The sequence below is a fragment of the Gracilinanus agilis genome, chromosome 2 (assembly GCF_016433145.1).
Source record: "Gracilinanus agilis isolate LMUSP501 chromosome 2, AgileGrace, whole genome shotgun sequence".
Lineage (NCBI taxonomy): Eukaryota > Metazoa > Chordata > Mammalia > Didelphimorphia > Didelphidae > Gracilinanus > Gracilinanus agilis.
In genome coordinates this window covers 317,472,857-317,493,153 of record NC_058131.1, presented here as the reverse complement: position 1 = coordinate 317,493,153, position 20,297 = coordinate 317,472,857, and the positions used below count along the sequence as shown (strand labels likewise).

The window sequence follows — 20,297 nt, the reverse complement described above, 5'->3', positions numbered from 1 at the left end:
ATATGGTTCCTACCCTCATGGAGCTTAGTCTAGCAAGGTGATATATGGATACATTACCCCCCCCCCCAATATAAAATAAAATACATGTATACAAAGGAGATGAAACCACATGCTGTAGGAAGAAGAGGGGGAAGGCCAATGTGGGGAGCATACCCAAGAGGATGGGATCAAGAAATGCTTCCTGTAGAAGACATCTAAATTGGATTTTAAAGGATGAATAAGAACTTGCCCCATTTGGAGGCATTCTAGGCATAGGAAATGTGGATGCAAAGACAAGGGGTTGAAAAAAGAGGGTCATTATGGGGAAGTCTAATAGTCCAGTGTAGTTGAAGAATAAAGTACATGATGAGGTACAGTCAATCAATATACATTTATTATGTGTCTACCATGCGCCACTTGTCTACCATGTGCCATCAGTCTACTATATGAGATAAGATTTAAAAAAAAAGGCAGGTAGTGTCAAATTAGGGAAAGCCTTGAATGCCAGTTTATAAAGTCTGAACTTTAGGAAGCAAGAGCCTCTGAAGGATTTTGAGTAGAGATGTAAAATGACTATATCAATATATAAGGAAAATAAGCCTGGCAATGATATAAAGTATAGATTCTAGGAGGAAGACTGAAGAGGAAAGACCTGCAAAGAGCTTACAATATTAGAATATATAGTTATAAAAGGTTTAATAAGAATGGTGGCAGTGGGAATAGAGAAGAGATGGATGCATGAACTCTTGTCCAAATGGAATCCACAAGACTTGTTAAAAGATTGGTTTAATGACTGGAAGAGATAGTAAGTCTATTTCTAACTCAATCACTCTTAATATCCCTTGCAATTCCTAGAGTTTTTCTTGGATCTCCAAATAGCATTTATGAACAAGACCCAGTGAATGGTGAATAGAAAGTGAGTGAAGGACCAAGATTAAAATCTGTATCTTCTTTACTGCTGCTTCCTTTGAAATCAAAGGTCTAGCTATGAAATAGTAGTCTATCAGAAGTTCAGCATAGTAGGATGTAAAGATTTTCAGGCTTGGTGCTGAAAACCCTGGGTCTGAATTTTGGTTTTACCATTTAAAAACTGAGTGACACTGGGGAAGTCCCTTTCCCTACTCCAGGTTTTATTTTCCTGATCTGTAAAGTGAGGGATTAGGAGCAGATGACTTCTATGGGCCCTTTTAGCTAGGAAATCTTTCTAGATGACAATGAGTAATAATGGCCTTCAGGAGAGGGTGGATCCCAGCTTACAACTGTGATATCTTTTGTGTTAATAACTCAGAGTGGTTTTGGCAAACCCTGAAGACAGGATACTCTCAGAGCCTCATACAGACACTCACCACTTAGAAGATGATGCCACAGGTGTCGAAAGTGAAATATCTTGTTCTGACTGACACGGGACAGACGGAGAGAGGAGACCATTCATTCATCAGTGTCAGGAGAGATTTGAAGAACCTGCCTAGTCAGTTGAAATAAACTAAATTATTTACTGTTCTCAGAATCTAGCGTAGTTCATTTCATTGCTCATAAAGTGTGTTTTGCTGAGCTCTTCTTTGTGCAAGATTGCATTTCAATGTAAAGAAATGTCTGGACTAGAGTAAGCCCTTGAATTTTAAAGTCCAAATAAAGGGGATTCCCCCATAAGGAAAGACATAGTGCTTTTTACAGTCCTTACAAATAAGGAAACATAAACTTCTTAAATATGCAGGGATATGTATCAATGTATTTTCATCTGAATTTCATAAGATTTCTGGTAATGCTCTTGCATCTGTTTCTCTTTTCCTCAATTCCACTGCCACCACCGTAGCACAGGCTCTGACTAAAACACTCTTCTAACAAGTCTTTCTATCCGCTCTTCCTATCAATACATTCTTTCTTTCAATTTAACTCATACCTTCTGCTTTAGTATCAGTTCTAAGATAGAAGAATAGCAATTGGAGTTCCAGCCAAACTGTACCACTCTCTAACATACTTGCCATTTGGTCTTCCATATGCATGGACATTTGATGCTGCTCCCCTTTGCCCAGAGTGGATTCTCTACCTGATGAAACCCTGTCCATCTCTGAAAATCCAGTTTCAATGCTGCCCCTGGCTCTCGTATAGCATTTTGTTTTGTAACTCTCTTATCTAATACGGTGCATTATAGCTCTCTGTGTATATGCTATGTCCTTTTAACAGACTATGAATCCCAGGCAGGTGGGAACAATGTTTAATCTAAACTTTGTATCTCCCCACAGTAACAAGGCAGATCCTTAAGAAATGTTTGTTAAATTGAACTCAAAATGGACTTCCTCAGCGCTGATGAAGGTTCAAGTCTGACTCTAGAGACAACTCTTGAATTTCATCATAGAAGCAAATAATCTGGAAATGCTTCCTTGATTTAGAAAGCCCCTTAGAAACACAAGCTCCTCCCCTACTCAATTATTTGTTAATTAGGTGTATCAATTATATTTGTGCATGAAAATTGAACAGGACTATTTAATGAGGGATTGTCTTTCTCTCCTGCCCTTATTACTGGTTATAGGAATTAAACTATAGACATCTGTAATTCCAGTGTTGAAAGGCAGAGGCCACGCAGCTCAAAACAAACAAGCAGGAATTTCCTCTAATATTCTCAACAAATAATTATTCAGTCTCTACTTCAACACCTCTTGTGATGGGGAACTTCACTGCTTATTGAGGCAGCCTATATAACACTCTGGAATAACTCTTGATTACTCATAAGTTTTTCCTTATACTAGTTTAAATATGCCTTCCTATAACTTTCTTCCATTGCTATTAGTTTTGCTAAGTTTCTTCCCATCCTTAAGAGTTGTAAGACTGCATAAAGAATTGAATGGATATTCTTCTAGCCTTTGGGACAGATATGAGGACCCACCAATCTCAAGGGAGAAAAAAAATCATGGTCATTGGAACTTCTTCCTGGGTAGCTGGCCAGAACTAAAGGCTGCTATCCTGGAGAAGGGGCAGTGGGAAGAAGAAAAACTGGGGATGGGTGCAAGGTTTATTACTCCTGGAAACAAGATGGTCAACTCTATAGTACTGAGTCTAGACCAGTGGTTCCCAAACTTTTTTGGCCTACTGCCCCCTTTCCAGAAAAAATATTACTTAGCACCCCTGTCGCATACTATCACCACCCCCTTACAGTTATTCACTGCCCCCAAATGCACCTGTGGCCATCGCTGCCCCTCTGGATTGCTGCAGCACCCACCAGGAGGTGGTGGCGCCTACTTTGGGAATCACTGGTCTAAACCATTCAATTTATGTCTGGATCCTTTATTCTTTCCCTTGGCAGTGGGGGTGATATTCTTGGTTCTTGTCTTAATAATTTTGTATACTCTATATACTGTATATTTTCTATGGTTTCATTCTTTCATTCTAGCTAGGCAAATGTCAGAATTTATCTTTGGTTTGAATGGATCAAGGAAAGCTGGGCAGCAACGTCACAGGGGTGCAGGGATAAACATAGAGAAGAAGGGCCCATTGCTAAGAGCATCTGGGCTTGTTGGTCACTATCATTGAGTTCAAAAAAGCAAGACAGAAAGGAGAGGTAGCCTTTGTCTTGTTCTCTTGTCTTCTTTTCCCTAAGACCAGTTTTGTTTAGGGGTATTAATATGATATAGTTAGAGGTTTTCCTTGTGCCAACAGAAGCACAGTGGCATTGGGACCAGGCAAGAAAGGATGGTTACAGAGCCTCTACTTGAAACTCTCCAGAGTGGGGAACTCATTATCAGTTGAGTAACCTGTTTTACTGCTGGGCATATGCCCAACAGTATATAAAAGGCAGGAAATATTTCCTTACATTGGGGCCAAATCTCTGCTACTTTTATCCCCTACTCTCTGGTTCTGCTCTCTGGGGCCAATCAAAAAAAGTCTAATCCTTTAGAAGATCACTGAATGTAGCACTGGAAGGAAACTCATTAGACAGAATGTGAAAAGGAGCCTTAGGATATAGAATGTGAGATCTGCAAAGATTGTCAGAACAAAGAATGTCAGAGTTGGAGGACATTTAGTAAGTTTGAGTACATGAAACGTCAAAAATACGGGTAAAGTAACTGACCCAAGGTTACACAGTAAGACTGTGGCAGAGCCAGGACTGGAATCCAGGTCTCTAGTTTATTAGCACATTTTTTCACCTTATGACATTTTGGGTTTGAGACAAACAAAAATGCATTTCTATAGAATCATAAAGGAAGGATGCTGTTTATGAGACAAAATCTGGGTATTTGAGTTAGTTCTATGCCTTGTGTACAGATTCAAATATAAACTCCCAGAGTCACCAAAAGCATCCAGGGCAGTACTACAAAAGGAAAAAGCAATATGCCTTATTAGAAACTGAGACTGTGAGCATTGGAAAGCACCATAGAACATGGATCCTTAGAATACAGAGTATCATGGCTGAAAGGGACATGAATGTGTAGACCTCTAGAACAGACTAAGCAACAATGGGAAGGAACCTCAGAATATAGGACAAAGACTGGCTGAATTTGAACCCTCTACTCCCTTCCCCATATAACATCTTGAGAGTTGGAAGGTCCCTCAGAACAGAAAAGCTTAAGGTAGAATGATGAAAGAGTCCTCAGATTATAGAATATCAGAGGGAGGGGACACTGAATGATCATCTAGGTCAGTCCCCACTACCCATTATAAGAAAAGAGATAACAAGCCAGAGAAGAGATGACTTATCTAAGGACACATATATTTAGAAAAAAAAAAGACAACTAAAAAGAAGTCATTCCAAAGGCAGCTTGTGGGAGAAATTAAGTTCTTCTTTAGTCAATTATGTAGAACAAAAATTATGGAATCTTACATATAAATGAATCCATTTAAAAAGAAACCCTCAAGTCCCTTCTAGTTCCAATCTGCTTCTTAATAAGCAGAAAGACAAGCTAGAGCAATGAGTGTTCATCATTCCCTCAGGTGGGAAAAATTACATATTTTAAATTTCATTGTTTAGACAATTTCTCAGAAAATAAATTACTTCTAGTCATTTGGGCCACATAAAAGTTGCACATAGTTTCATGCCACACTCATATGCTGTGGTTTTCAAGACAGCTGAGGATTTACAAAGTGAAATTGGCCTTGTAGCTATGCCTTACCTAGCTGCACATCCGTTGTGAATCTGAGTCTGTGAATCATACTGACTTTGAAAGATTTGTAATGGTGACTGGACAGCATGTCTTGGACTGTGGCTATGTCAGTCTGAGGATCCTCCTCCGAAATCCCTTCTCCCCTGGAACCTGTAAGGAATCAACAGTATGATCAAATATATGAAGATACAGAAAGACTGGACAATAGCATATGGCCAAAGCAATTAGGGATAAATTAAAATAACTTGGATTATTTAAGCTGAGGAAGAGAAATCAGGGAAGTGACAATATCATGGCGTGATCTAAAAAGGCAATGGAAAGGCAAGTGGTAGAGGTTGGCAGGCTGCAGAATGTTTGCATTGACGAGTCATGTGCAAGAAGTTAAGACATCTGAAAGAGTAAGTAAATCTGCAAAGTAGATAGGGGAGTTCACAGAGTAAGAATGAGGGAGAAAAAAAAAACAGTTGCTACATGCTGCATTGGCACTTATAAAAAAATATACATACATACATATATATATATTTATATTTAAAACAACTAGCAACAGAGGAAGGTCTTAAGTAAATTGACTAAATCCCTGCAGGAACATTTGGAGAAAAAGGCAGAGGTGAGCTGCTATCTGCGTTGAACAAGAAAGAACAATCATACTAATGGGATCACAGCCCACTGCAGTTGGACAAAGAAAGAAAAGAAACTCAAGAACTTCAACTTCATCCAACTAAAATGCCTTAGATATTCTAGGCCCTCTACATTTTGGCAACAGCCTTTTTTCCAGGCTTATCTCATATTAATACTTTCTCCTCCTTCCTTCTGAACTCCATTTTCTAGTGAAAGTGGATTACTCGGCCTTCAAGGTAATAATAGCTAACAAGTCTATAGTCTTTTATTCAAAATTTGCAAAATGTTCTATATATACTCTTTCATTTGATTCTCTATAACAATGTCATGGGAGGTAGGTATTACAGGTTTTATTATGCACATTTTATAGAAGAAGAAAGAGGTTCAGAAAGGAAGAAAGACTTTTCCATGGTCAACCAACTAGTGCCAGAAGCAAGATTTTTTTTTTTCCAAGTTAATGGAAACAAGTCTTTATTAAGTAACTTTTAATATCAGAAAAATAAAACTCTTATAATTCTCTTTATAGCAAATATATAATATCAGTGCTTTGGCCATCTTTAAAGACCCTTCACCATAAAATATATGGTTTTTAAATTTTACTAAAATTGAATTTATAATCCCTATGACCTCCCTACATATACATAACAAAAAAGTATAGTAAAATTAGCAAACACTAAACTATATTGATAGTTTTATCATTCTTAATCTGCAGTTTATAGAAATGGTGATTCCTTGGCTTATTAGTTGCAGTGTACGATGCAATAAAATACAAAATATATGCTTGATGAACATTTGTTCAAATCTACAAGATGGTAGCTAAAGATTAGGCTTAAATACTTTCATTTAACTATCCTACAAGCAATTAGCATTAAATATGCCATCAAGGCAACTTTTATACTGAAAAAAAGTCAAAATGAAAACCGTTATTTGTAAACTTTTATATGAAATGTAACTCTTCAAGTGGAAATAAAAAATGAAATGTGTTTATTTACTAGTTCAATACACAGAGGATTTCATTTTTTTCTGTTATACTGAGAAAAAATGCTCTTGCATGGAGGCAAGATTTGAACATGGGTTTTGCTCACTGAGTTTAGTGTTTTCTACAAGAGTACATCATTATTCTGACCTCTCCCACAATCTCTCTCTTTACATTTTACTCATCCTTCAAGGTCCATCTTGAGTGCCACCTTCTCCAGCAAGCCTTGCTAGCATGCTTGCTATCCAGTCCTTTGATCTCAGATCACTTACTTCTTTATCTTCTCACTCTTTAATCCTTCATAACCCTGCTTCCATTCTCATCCTTCAAATGAAACTGCTTTCTCCAAAGTTATAAATGACTTCTTAACTCTAGAATCTGTTGGCATTTTCTCAGACTTCATCTTTGACTTCTCTGCAACATTTGATATTGCTAACCATCTTCTCGGAACTCTCTACTTTGGGGTTTTGGTGACATTACTTTCTCTTAGTTCTCCTTAAGGTCATTTGCTGGATCATCATCCATGCTCTTTCCTCTACCGTGGGTGTCCTTCAAGGTTTTGTCCTGGACCCTCTTGACTTTTCTCTCTGGACTCTCTCTATGAGTGATCTCATCAGCTTTCAAGGGCTCACCTCCGAGATAGACTATTGTCTCCTAATTCATCTTCTTGTCTTCCTCAAGTGACTCCTCACACTAATATATCCTCTGCATGGCTGCCAAAATGAGGTTCCTAAAGCACAGATCAGGCCATATCACTCTCCTATTCAATACATGTCAGTGGTTCTCTGATGACTAGAATCAAGTATTATTTTATCTTTTGTTTATCCTTTTAAATGTCTCCTTTAAAGCTTGTTAATATGTACAATTATTGGTATTATAGCATATGTATTATATAATTTACAAATTATATACACACATACATATATGTATAGATAGGGCTTAACAATTTTTACTGATAGGGGTACGGGACCCAAAAAAGTTTGAAGACCACTGGACTAAATATTCTAAGTTTCATTTCTGTCTTATTTTCTGGTGAATAAATGAATGAAAGAATGAAAAAGCCTTTATTAAGCCTTATGTATTGTGCTATATATTGATGCTACAAATAGAGAACTGAGGTAATCCATTCACTCAAGAAGTCCTCACTCTAATAGTTGGTTCAGTTGTAGGCACATGGTAAAGTTGGTGATCTTTAAGGGATAGGAACAGCAGGTCAAAAAATAAGGCCTATATGTCCTTATGGCCCAGCAAAAGAACAGATGGCAATGATCTTGATGGTTTTAGGTTCCTTTCAGTTTGAACATCTTTCATCCTAAAATTATCATCCACTACTAATATTCTCTGTTCTGGCTTTTTATGTTCTAAGGTCCCTTCTACTCTATCATTCTTTGTTCTAATATTTTGTTGAGGATGGCTGGTTATTACCCACAGTTTTTAATGACTGTTCATTTCCCCAAATCTAAGCTTTAACTGAAACATAACTGACAAAATGTCTCTTAGTTTCAATTTTAGGACATTTAAGATGTGAACATTTTGGCAAAAATATTCAAATCTTTAAATGCTTTAAAAACTATTTTAATCTATTTTTTTGAGTAAATGCAATTACCTGCAACAACTCCATTCTGATCTCTGAGATGAAGATCTAAATTATTTACTAATTGTTATTTCCTAAATATTGCAGGTATTAGACTTAGAAAGAGGTAACATCTCATTAAGCTAATATGCCAGTTACTAGAGGGAAACAACAAAGGAAAAACAACCCCACACTCAAGATTTTACATTTTATGATGTTGGATTAAAACCAATTTAAAAATTACTATAACGTGACATATAATTTTTTACTGAGCAATTTCAGTGCCAGCTGCTAATAAAGCATCTTCGCTGTAAATGATAATTCAGATGCTTTTAGATAAAGTGGTGCATAAATATGGGGGGAAATTGATTTAGTTTCTTGTAGAAGATACTGAAGTATGACACATTTTGTTTAATACACCAGCTAATGTAGTCCTAAAAGCTGAAACAACTGCCAGTTTTCAGTCCTAAATTTGCTGGGAGAGATTAATGAAAACTTTATATTTTGCTGAAATGTTAATAATGGGCAGATGAGACGATGGGATTTTAGTAGAGGTCTTAAAGCTATGGAGCACCCAGCAAAAGACTTGTCAATTTCTATATATTAATTTGGTTTAAGACTTATGTAGTTGGAGCTGGCTCAACACACTAATGCTTCCTACATTGACCTTCTACTCTCTGCTGGTGTAAATTCATAAGCCATTTGAGGATTTAAGCTTAGAGTGGTACTTTAGTGAGTTTCTCAGTCCTGTCCTGAGCAGGCAAAGGAATTGTTTGCTTTTAAGATAAGGGCAACAAGATCTGGGGAAAGAAGAATCCTGAGACTGATATTAAATACAATTAAAAACCAGTGGGAATGACTCATGGTCTCAATATTTCAGGAATGTTTCTCAAAGCAGGCAAATCTGTTCAGCAGGTCTGTATGGCAGTCTAAAAATGAGGTTCATGAATAGGCATTTATTACTTTCTCATCATCTGTTCAACTGCTACCCAACTTTTAAAATTCATTTAAAATGCTGCCTCCTCTAAGCAGCTTTTCCTGATTTTGTGTTAATGATAGTCTCCTGCCTTTCAGTTGTAACATACTTGGACCTTCTCTAATGAACCTGTCATGTAATATTGGCTAATATGGCTATTTGTCATATCCTTTTATTAGAATGCTTTTTGAAGGCAGGGAGCATATCTTATCCAAAATTCTATCTCTTTAAACCCTTAGAACAATACTCTGCTGCACATATTAGGTCCTTAACAAATACCTGATGAGGCTCTGAGCTCATGAATGGGTTCATCTTGAGAGATTAATCTCCTCGCTGACTCATGTTTTCACTCAAAGTTTCCTTTGGAAACATAAGAATTGGGTTCACGTATAAGACTAAGGTTGCAAAAATTAAAAAAAAAAAAAGAAAGAAAAATTCTTAGGACCCACATTAAGGGGTGAGAAAAGAAAAATAAAAACATGACAGGTTTAATTTAATTCAACAAAAACAAAGGATTTTCATCCAAGCCCTTAAAGAATTAAAATGACTACCCTTCCTTTTTTGGTGTGTCTACCTCCTCAGAGACCTTACAGACTAGAGTTTTATGTACTTATTGAACTAGCCTAGATGGTTTCCTCCTCTTTCACAGGGAAAGCATTCAAGAGTTGCTAGCACAACGTTTCTGCCTCCAACAGGACTTCTACTTCCCTATGGATCTAAACAGGACTTCTGACCTAAGAGAAGTGCCCTGTGTGGGGACTCCCTTTACAGAGAAAGAAATTGAGATTTCTGAACAATGAAGAGATTCTCTTTTCTGATAGGCCTTACTCCTCACTTTTCCCACATGACTCATTGCACCAGAAAAAGAACAAGTCCAAATTGCTTTTTCCATGGTGTGCCTATACACCCTTAAATTTTTTTAATCTACCTTTTTAAAGTATTCATCTGGCAATGGCTCATTCTCTCTTTTTGTTACCATAGTACTGCCTCCTTCTCTATACGCCTTTATCTCAGCATCTGTGTGTAGCCCCTTTCCTCTCTGTATTTGTCTTCATTTCACTAGCCATGAGGTATCAAGATGGAAATATGAGTTGATGCCACAACAAAGAACCACTTCCATGGGGGCAATAAGGGATGAGAAGTTAGTTCATACTTTTTCAAAGATTTCACTAGAAAGAAGCTCCTTCTTGAGAAATAACCATTATGCTTACATTATACATAAATGTGTTATATACAATACCATTATCAGTAATTAAATGAAAGAATATCCACAACATTTTTACTATCATTAAAACCAGTCTCCTTTTGAAGGTCAACACATATGACAATGGGGACCTTTACATTGTATTTTGTCAAAGCTGCTTATGTTAATGTTCTGTGCCATGGCTTAGCATCTTATATTTTATCAAACTCTCATATTGGAACATTGTAGGGATGTAATATTATACATCATATTTTTGGTGAGTTTAAGAACATTTAAAAGCACTCTAGTCTATATGGATTAGAACTAAAGGGTCCAAAGTATGCCCTAATCAAACCCTGTAGGTAATAATGTGTGGTGTAAAAGAAAGAGCAGCAGATTAAAAGCTGGAGGATTCTGGGCTTGAATACTGATGTGGTATATGGAATACTCAGTTTAGAGTCAAAGGATCATAGGAACATAGATTTAGAATTAGAGGGGAACTTGGATGCCATAGAGGCCAATACTACCTATTCACATATGAAGAAACTGAGGTTCAAAGAGGTGACTTGGCCAGGGATACAATACTAGTAAGGGTTTGACTTTGAGGCTTCCAGACACAGAGTCCAATTCTCTCTCCAATCTATAGTCTAGCTGCCATAAACACCAGGCTTCAAAATCTGTCTCCTATACTCACTAGTTGTATAACCATAAGTAAGTCAGCTAAGCTCTTAGAGCATCCATTTATCTGTAGAATGAGGCTAATAATGTCTGTACAATTCAACAGTATTACTGAGGAGCTCAACTCAGCTAATAAATGTCAAAAAATAAAACCAATTGTATCTGAAATCTTAAAGCACTCAATTTTCTCCCCACCCCCAACATATATGTATATAGGTATATTTAGCACTATTTACTCCTACTTTTAGTACTATTTAGACCTACCACCATGACCATCATTACTAGCTCACATAATACTTTTGTTTACTGCTTATTCATGTACCACATAACATTCTATTATATAGTTATCTGTGTTTGCATCTTCTTAGAGCATAAGTTCCATTAGGGCAGGGTCTTTGTCCAATATTAAAGTACTGAAGCAGAATGAACTTGGTAACAGGATAGCAGAGCGGGATGAGCATGGGTCTAGGGCTTCTTGCAAGGTTTCGGCTCTGGTTTTTCTGGGTGACATGAAGCAAGTCCCTTTCCTTTCCTTCCCCGAGTTTTATTTTCTAGATTTGTAAAATAAAGAGGTTGGACTGGAAGACTTCTAGGTCTCTTTAGAATCACAGGATATCAATGCCTGTTGCATTTTCAGTATAAAGACAAAACTCTGGACATTAGATGCTTAATAAATGTTGAACTGTTTACAGAATGGCAGCTCCTGGGGGTGACAAAATGATAAAAGCTAGAGGTCAAAGAAAAGGAGAGAGAAGAAAAACATTTAATTGCTATCAGTAAATAATGACAATAACAGCAGCTCTACTGGTGCTATTGCTTTATGCCTTATACTCACATAGACCTCACATGTGAAGAAAGTAATGCAAGGGCTACGGCCCCCATTTTAAAGAAGAAGTTGCTGAGGCTCAGAGAGGGAGGGGAAAAGATTCTTCTAAAGTGACAGTTAGTAATGGGGGCAGCTGGGTAGCTCAGTGGATTGAGAGTCAGGCCTAAAGATGGGAGGTCCTAGGTTCAAATCCGGCCTCAGACACTTCCCAGCTGTGTGACCCTGGGCAAGTCACTTGACCCCTCATTGCCCACCCTTACCACTCTTCCACCTAGGAGCCAATACACAGAAGTTAAGGGTTTAAAAAATAAAATTAAAGTGACAGCTAGTAAGAAGATAAACTAGGACTGAAACCTACTTCTGCCTCTAAGAGAAACATTTTTATATGCACCATGCTATCACTCTAATGAGAATTGCTGTGGATGAGGTGGAATGTTTTAGAAACAAAAACAGAGCAGTTATGTGTCTCTTACTCAGTATTTTATCCTTAATAAATAGATTATGCCTTTAGAAGGGGTGGTCCACTTCACAGGATGAAGATCTGGAAGGGACCATGTAATCCCCTGCCCTTGTTTTGGGGCTGTACTTCAGAAAGGCTAAATGACTCGCCTAAAGTAAGGAACAGAATCTAGGTTTGAACCTAAATCCTTTGAACTCCCAATTCGGTGTTCTTTCTATTAAGCCCAAACTGAAATCAATCTCTATTTTCTAACAGCTCCCATTTCTATAACCCTTAATGATTTACAAGTGATTTTCTCAAAACAACGCTGTGAGGTTTGGTATGCACAAAGATCACCCCCATCTAAAAGAAACCTGATTTCAGGAAGGGGGTATGATATTACCAAATCACAGCTGAGCTAGGACTGGGGCCTGCATTACCAGAATCTCAGTCTGGTTCAGAGCTCTTTACACACATACACATAACCTGCGCCACATGTCACTATGGGAATGTGGAAAATGTAGCCATTGAGAAAAATCTGACTGGTCTTACTCCTTTCATTTTTCTACATCCATCATAGTTTTTTCAAAGGCCTTTCAAGTCCCGAAAGCCTCATAAGCCCAAAGCTTCCCTTCTATTCAACGCTTTCCCCTGTTCATTGTTCAATTTTGCCAGTCTCTTAAAAACAATCAATAGGGGATAGACTGTAATACACACACACAACTCTATCACTCAGTGACAGTAATCTCACCACAGTCATCAGGATCACACACCCTTCTCTAGAACCTGCCATGTTACCATCAGAATAGGAATGCTTCCTGTCAGTGTTTAATTGATTAAACTACTGGAGCTGAAGCTGGCTATGCTGGAGGGCTTTCCACTGGGATTCTTTAGACCCTCTATAAATCAGGGTAATCTTATTTTATGGGGCCATCAGATGGAAATGGATGGAAATTTGGAGAACTGCAGCTCATGGGTGAGAGCCGGAATTTTCACCACATTTACAACTCCTTTTTCTAGAGCACTTTAAGATGTACAAAACCCTTTTCTCACAGCATTGTGAAGCAGGTAGGGTAAGCATTACTATCCCATTTTACAGATATGGAAACTGAAGTTCATTGACTAAATTCACAGAGCTAATAAGTGTAAAGGATTAGATATGAACACAGTTCTCCTGACTCTAAGTCAAAAAAACACTCCTGATAATACCATACTACCTTCTACTAAAGAAGGTCTCTTATCAGGCCATCTAAGGTTTAGCTGGCAGAAAAGAGGTTGTCTGCCTTGATGAAGAGAAGACTTAAAGAAACATGGTAAAGGAAAGACATGATTCAAGTATCTGAAAGGTAGTCATGAAAGACTGGACTTATGTTTGACTTCACAAGGCAGATCTAGGCCCAGTGAGAAGTTACCAGAAGCTGATTTAAAAGTCCTTTCTAGACATAGATAATATGTTGTGCTTGACCATACTCAAGTTACAAGGGGGAACTTCTTTTTGGGGTGGTGGAATTAAGCATAAACAAAACAAAAAAAAATAAAAGAAAAAAAGTGTTTACAAGGATATACAAGCCATGCACTTTTGTTACTAGTTTGCTAAATTTAATGTATACTTTTAAAAAAGCAAAATGCACATAAAAGCAGTACACGATTTCATATATAATCCTTTTCTTTGTTCTTTGTATATTGGAATGTTTGTTGATTAATAATAATTAAAATAAGAACAAACATTAATATGATTTATTAATTTTATTAATTATTAAAATAAATATATTTATAAATATAAATATTCATTATTGATCTTAATTAATTAATTTAAGGGGTTTCTGTTAGAGGTATTCAAGAAGAGACTAGATGACCTTCAAGATAAGAATCTTGTTAAGATACTGGTTCCACTGAAGTCAGTAAGTATTTGTTAAGCCTCTATGTAATGCATCAAGCACTATGCTAGGTGCTGACAACACAAAGATGAAAATTAGATAGTCTTTGCCCTCAGGGAGATTATTTCTATGAGAGAAGGGAGATGACATACAGATGAGTAAATACAAGAAATGATGAAGGCCTAAACTAGGGAGAGGATAGAGGAATGTGAGAGGAGGAGAGGGGTATGATGTTGTGAACGAAGACTAGATAACACTTAGATCTCTTTTGACCCGGAGATTCTATTACTCTATTAAATTCTAAGGCTATAGTGAAAAGTTTAAGTAATCCCCCTGCCCCCCAAAAAGTTTAGGAGCAGAAAAGAAGCTGAATTGAGTTTAACTTCTTCAATAGTTCAAAAGATATGCAATTTTGACTGTAACCCCACAAGTACCTTTCTGAACTTCCTTTTTTTGGGGGTGGAGGGGAAGGGGGAGGTGGGCCAAGGCTACCATCATCCTTCTGGTCCTTCATTTCACCCTCTCTTCTCATAAAGCTAGCACTTAGTTCAAGTTCTCATCACCATCAATGGATATTTTCCCCTCTCAATTTAGATGCTGATTCCTTAGTATAAACTTGTTTCGTCTCTCAGCATGGATGACTACTATTGGTTTGGAAACAATCTCCGATGGTATTTGCTTTAGTATAAAATATAAACTATTTAGCTTTTAAAGTCTTTCATAAGTTGATCCTGATGAAACATTCCAATTGTGTTATATATTAGTCCCCTTATTGTAATTCTTAGTCTAGACAGAGTGGCCTTTTTGCTAGCCCTCCCTCCCATATGACACTCACATCTCTAGTCTCTATACTTTTGCGCTAGTTGTTCCCTCTGTCCAAAATGCCCTCCCTCCTCAACTCTGCCTCAAAGAATGCCTTCTTTTCTTCAAAGCTCAACTCAAGTGCCCTCTTCTATAAGAAGCTCTTCCTGATCTGGTCAGACTCTAGTGCTCTCTCCGCAAAATTTATCTGGTTTTTCTTTTGTAAAACATGTATAAAGTTATACATTATAGAATTCGAACTCCTTGAGGGCAGGGATTTTTGTTTTTGATTCTGTATCCCCAGCACTATGCATAGTGCAAGGCATACAGGAGGTATATAATATGAGCTCGTGAATGAATGATTTAGAAATTGTGGCCTATCTTTGGTCAGGGGATTATAAAAGCTGAGCTGAAGCCCTGTGGAAAGAACACTGGATTTGGAGTCAGTGGCCCTGTGTTCAAATTCTAGTTTTATTATTCCTGGAACATCTATAACCTTAGGGAGAATACTTCATCTCTACGGGCCTGAATTTCCTCAACTATAAAAAGAAGGGGCTGGCCTAGTTCAATCATTAGGCTTCTTTCAGCTTATAAGATCATAACTCTTAAGATTTATCTGATGATCCCTTTTTTTCTATCAGTGGGTAAGACTTTTCTCAAAAATACTTGGTGTAACTGGGAAATTGTTTTGGCACAATGTTGACCTGGGCCCTGGAGCATGTCCAACCTTGGCTGACACACAAATACATCCCAATATATGATAATATTTAAGAGACATAACCAAGTTATTATATTAGTGGGGTAGATTATAGGAAATCACATATGAGCAGCAAATCTCTATGCCCTCACTCAAAGGAAAGACAAGGGCAGTGGTGTTGTGAACATGTTTCCTTATTGCTTTAATGTACTAGTGTATTGCTTAATGAAAGTTCTTAATTGTAATTCAATTAATTACATACACAGAGTCCCCAATTACATTTTCCAATAAGACATTGGCTGGGATACAGGTCTAAATGCACTTAACCAATTTTAATATATTAAGACCAATTTCCCTTGAATACTAATTGCTACCTAATGATAAAATGAGAAAGGGGAACTTTCCAGGAAGGGGATAGAGAAAAATGAAACTAATTAGCCTTGAGTATTTTGGAACTTCTTACTCCAGACAGTACAGAACAGGCTCTTATTGAGAAAGGAGGTGAGGATAAAGCTCAACACCTGTTTGGCAAACATTTATTAAATATTTTAAGTTGAAGATATGAAGGCAGACAGGACTCAGACCCTGCTCTCAGGGAGCTTATAATTAAATGGTGGGAATTATAAAAATAAAAATAATTATGGGGAGAGAAAAGTTAAATGAGAGGTCAAAAGTTCATGTTCTTATTTGGAAAAATCCCTTTTGCTTGGGAAGTGGGTGGGGTTTAGAAAAAAAAAAGTGGCATTAAAGTTGGGAAGGAAGGACCTAGATATCTGTCTGCACCAGGTAAGCTAGCTCTTTAGCCCAAAGGTCATCCATGTCTATAGATTTCTGGCAAGTCACTTCTCCAAGGGAGAGCTGGGATGGAGGCCTAGGGAAATGGAAACAAATGGGGGATCAAGAATGAGAGGCAGCACAGCACAGTGCAAAGAGTTGTGGATTTATTATGACTTGCCAACTCTATTGGCAGAAACTTTGAGAAGTTAAGAGTTACTTTCATACCATGAGGACATACTGGAAGAAATCATTAGTGGCAGACACACATGCTTTCATATTAGTAATGAAAACCTGAGCTTACATTTCTAGTTTGAGTTTTGACAACTGTCCTCTTCTCAAATGCCTGATGAGTATATGACACAAACATCAGCTGCACAAAGGGAAAATGATCTCTGGGGCTCTAGATGTTCAGCTCTGTGTTAAACGCCACAACTGTAGGAGAGACACACATAGGCAAGAGATACTCTTTGCTATCCAGAGAACTACAGGGCAAAAGAGAAAAGCAAATATACAAAGATCTCTTTTATCCCTTGAAATAAAAAGTTATATAGGGTGGGTAAATGGAGACTCTGCAAGGTGGTGCTATGGATAGACTGCAGGTCTAGAGTCAAGAGGACTCATCTTCCTGAGTTTAAATATGGCTTAAGACCCTGTTTGCCTCAGTTTCTTCATCTGTAAAATGAGCTGGAGAAGGAAATGGCAAACCATTCTAGTATCTTTGCCAAGAAAACCCCAAATGGGGTCACAAAGAGTCAGGACATGACTGAAAATGACTGAACAACAAGGTGAGAAAATTAACATGGGAGGTATGAGCGTGAATATTCTCCTTTTAGGGATAAGGTAACCATAACTTAGTGAAACACCTCTAGGCTGGCTTCCTTTAGAGTCAGGACACTTGGGTTTGAGTATGGCTCAGTCACTTAATTGGGTGATTTAGGGCAAGGCAAGTTATTTTTCCTCTCAAGATCTGAGTCTCCTCAACTCTAAAAATGGGAGAGGAGGCTTGGAATTCCCTTCCAGCTATGATGTTCGTTCTGTGTTTTATTTTCTAAGACCCTCTCTAGCTTGGATAGTCAATGTTTTTCTATTCTAGGTTGATAAGCCCTATCCAGCTCTGATATTCTATGTTCTAACATTGATCAAATTTATAGCTATTAAGAGACTTCAGAAATCATCTAGCCCAAACTCATTTTAAAGATGAAAAAACTATGTCCTTGGGAGGTAAAGTGATTTACATAGCTAGCAATTACTTTGCACTGGTAGAGGGAACATTCCTATATACTACTGAGGATCTCTTGTTTTATCTTAGCATATACGAATACTGCAATATACTGACAAGATCGAGATAGACACTAGACCTTAAAATTTCATTGGCATTAGGAACTCCAAGGGGAGTAAACTCTATCCACTAATGTAGGTTGGTATTATCTCAGAGATTAATAATTTTAGCTGTTGGCTTGAACCAACGTTTTCCTGTCTTTGAGGCCAAGTCTTTACTGACTATACCATGCTGCCATCAATTTAAAAATCACAACCATACTTCCTATTCTGACTGAGCTTTAGGGTTCAAGAACTGCTTTCCTACCAATAATAACTCACATTTCTATAGTGCTTGAAAATTTGCATGGCATTTGCCTCATTACAATGCTGTGAGGTAGTTGGTACATTATTATTATCCTCACTTAACAGATAAGGAAAAAGAGTCCCAAAGAGTTGAAGCTACTTCTCTACAGACACAGGGCAAAGCTAGGTAGTTTTCCTCTCAATAAAATGAAAGGGCTGGACTAGATGAGTTCTAAGATCTAAAGGCAGGGCCTGAAATCATTTAGCTACTCAAATACCTAAGTTTCTATTCATAAACAAACCTTATTATATCATATCGTTTCCTTGTTTTTTTTAAAAAAAAATCCTGTTGAGGCAATGCAAAATGGCATTTAAAGCTTTGATATTTAAAGTGCTACAGTTCATGTTGAAGGTTAGTGATCCCTGAGTAAGTGAGTCAGGCAGAGCTTTCCTAGCACCGACTTACCCCCAGGGTGTCTCCTCTGTTGGCACAAAGTACTAAAAAGAGGAGAAATCTGTCCATTATGAATCATGAAGAGTATCTGGAAAATTACCAGGAATCTTTGGGAAAAAAACCAAACATTCATTTCTCTTTCCCTTTTCTACTTAACAATAAGACAACACAAAGATCTGGAAAATTACCAGAAATCTTTGGGGGAAAAAAAACCCAAACATTCATTTCTCTTTCCCTTTTCTACTTAACAATAAGAAAACACAAAGATGGACAACAAACAAGTGACATTCTCCACAAAAATTCTACATTAACTTCCTCAGTGCTCTTGCTGACACCAACTCTGAACCTCCTGGATCTGTGAGGAGTACTTCATCAGGCAGGTCTAACTAAAGGTTTTGGAAAGCTGTGTGATCTGGAGTCAGTCACTTCCAACACACCTGACTTTCAGCTATTTATCTAGAAAATGAGATACCTGTCTCCTTTATATAGTGTCTTAAAGAAAAAAAATAACCCTTATTTTCTGACTTAGAATCCATGTTATCAATTTCAAGGCAGGAGAAAGGCATGGGGAAGGCAATTGGGGTTAAGTGACTAACCCAGGGACATAAAGTTGGGAAATGTCTGAGATTAGATTTGAACCCAGGACTTCCTATCTCCAGGCCTGGCACTCTATCCACTGAACCTTTACCTAGTGTCTTTATAAAACCCTTGGGAGGCATGGAGTAGAATTATCATCTCCATTTTACATATAAGAAAAAAGGGTGAATAATTAAGGAGCTGGAGGGGGCTCTGGAGAATATCTAGACCAGTGGTTTGCAAACTTTTTTGGCCTACCGCCCCCTTTCCAGAAAAAAAATATTACTTAGCCCCCTGGAAACTAATTTTTTTAAAATTTTAATAGCAATTAATAGGAAAGATAAATACACCTGTGGCCATCACCGCCTCCCTAGATCGCTGCAGCACCCACCAGGGGGTGGTAGCACCCACTTTGGGAATCACTGATCTAGACCAATCTCATTTTTGTGTTAAGTAAACAACCCTAGAGAAGGAAAATGACTAGAAAACTAGAGAACTAATAAGTGACAGTGGAATTTGAACCTAGATTTTCTTATTCCAGATGTTGTGTTGACTAGGACTCTGAAGTTTATAAGTGGTTGAATTTGGACTTCAATCCATGTCCTCTGAATTAAAATCAAGTTTTTTTTTTTTTTTTTTTTTTTTTTTTTTTTTTATTGATAAGGTTCCATCTAGCCCTAAAGTCTTGTAAATCATATGCGGGTGATGGAATACCATTGTGCTAAAAGGAATAATAAACTGGAGGAATTCCATGCAAATTGGAGAGACCTCCAGGAAGTGATGCAGAGCGAAAGGAGCAGAGCCAGAAGAACATTGTACACAGAGACTGATATACTATGGTAAAATCGAATGTAATGGGCTCCTGTACCAGCAGCACTGCAATGACACAAGACAGCTCTGAGGGATTTATGGTAAAGATGCTACCCACATTCAGAGGAAGGACTGCAGGAGAGGAAACATATAAGATAAACAATTGCTTGAATGCATAGGCTGAGGTGGACATGAATGGGAAATAGACCCTGAACAAGGACACATGTTACAACCAGTGGAAATGTGCGTTGGCCATGGGTGTGGGGAGAGTGGGGGGTGAAGGGGAAAGTAGGGGCATAAAGTATGTAAACAGGTTAAAAACGAATATTAATAAATGTCTAATAAAAAAAAAGTCTTGTAAATCTGTGAAGAAACAGATATACATACACATTAGCACA

General features: G+C 37.6%; 1 protein-coding gene across 1 annotated transcript in view; it reads right to left on the bottom strand.

Annotated features, from left to right (window-relative positions):
* The window catches only part of MAPKAP1 (MAPK associated protein 1), a 360,172-nt gene that overhangs the window by 51,566 nt on the left and 288,309 nt on the right, over positions 1-20,297 (bottom strand). Inside the window, exon 9 of the mRNA XM_044664232.1 lies at positions 5,085-5,225. Within this exon, the coding sequence (XP_044520167.1) occupies positions 5,085-5,225 (141 nt within the window). The remainder of the gene's footprint in view (positions 1-5,084; positions 5,226-20,297) is intronic.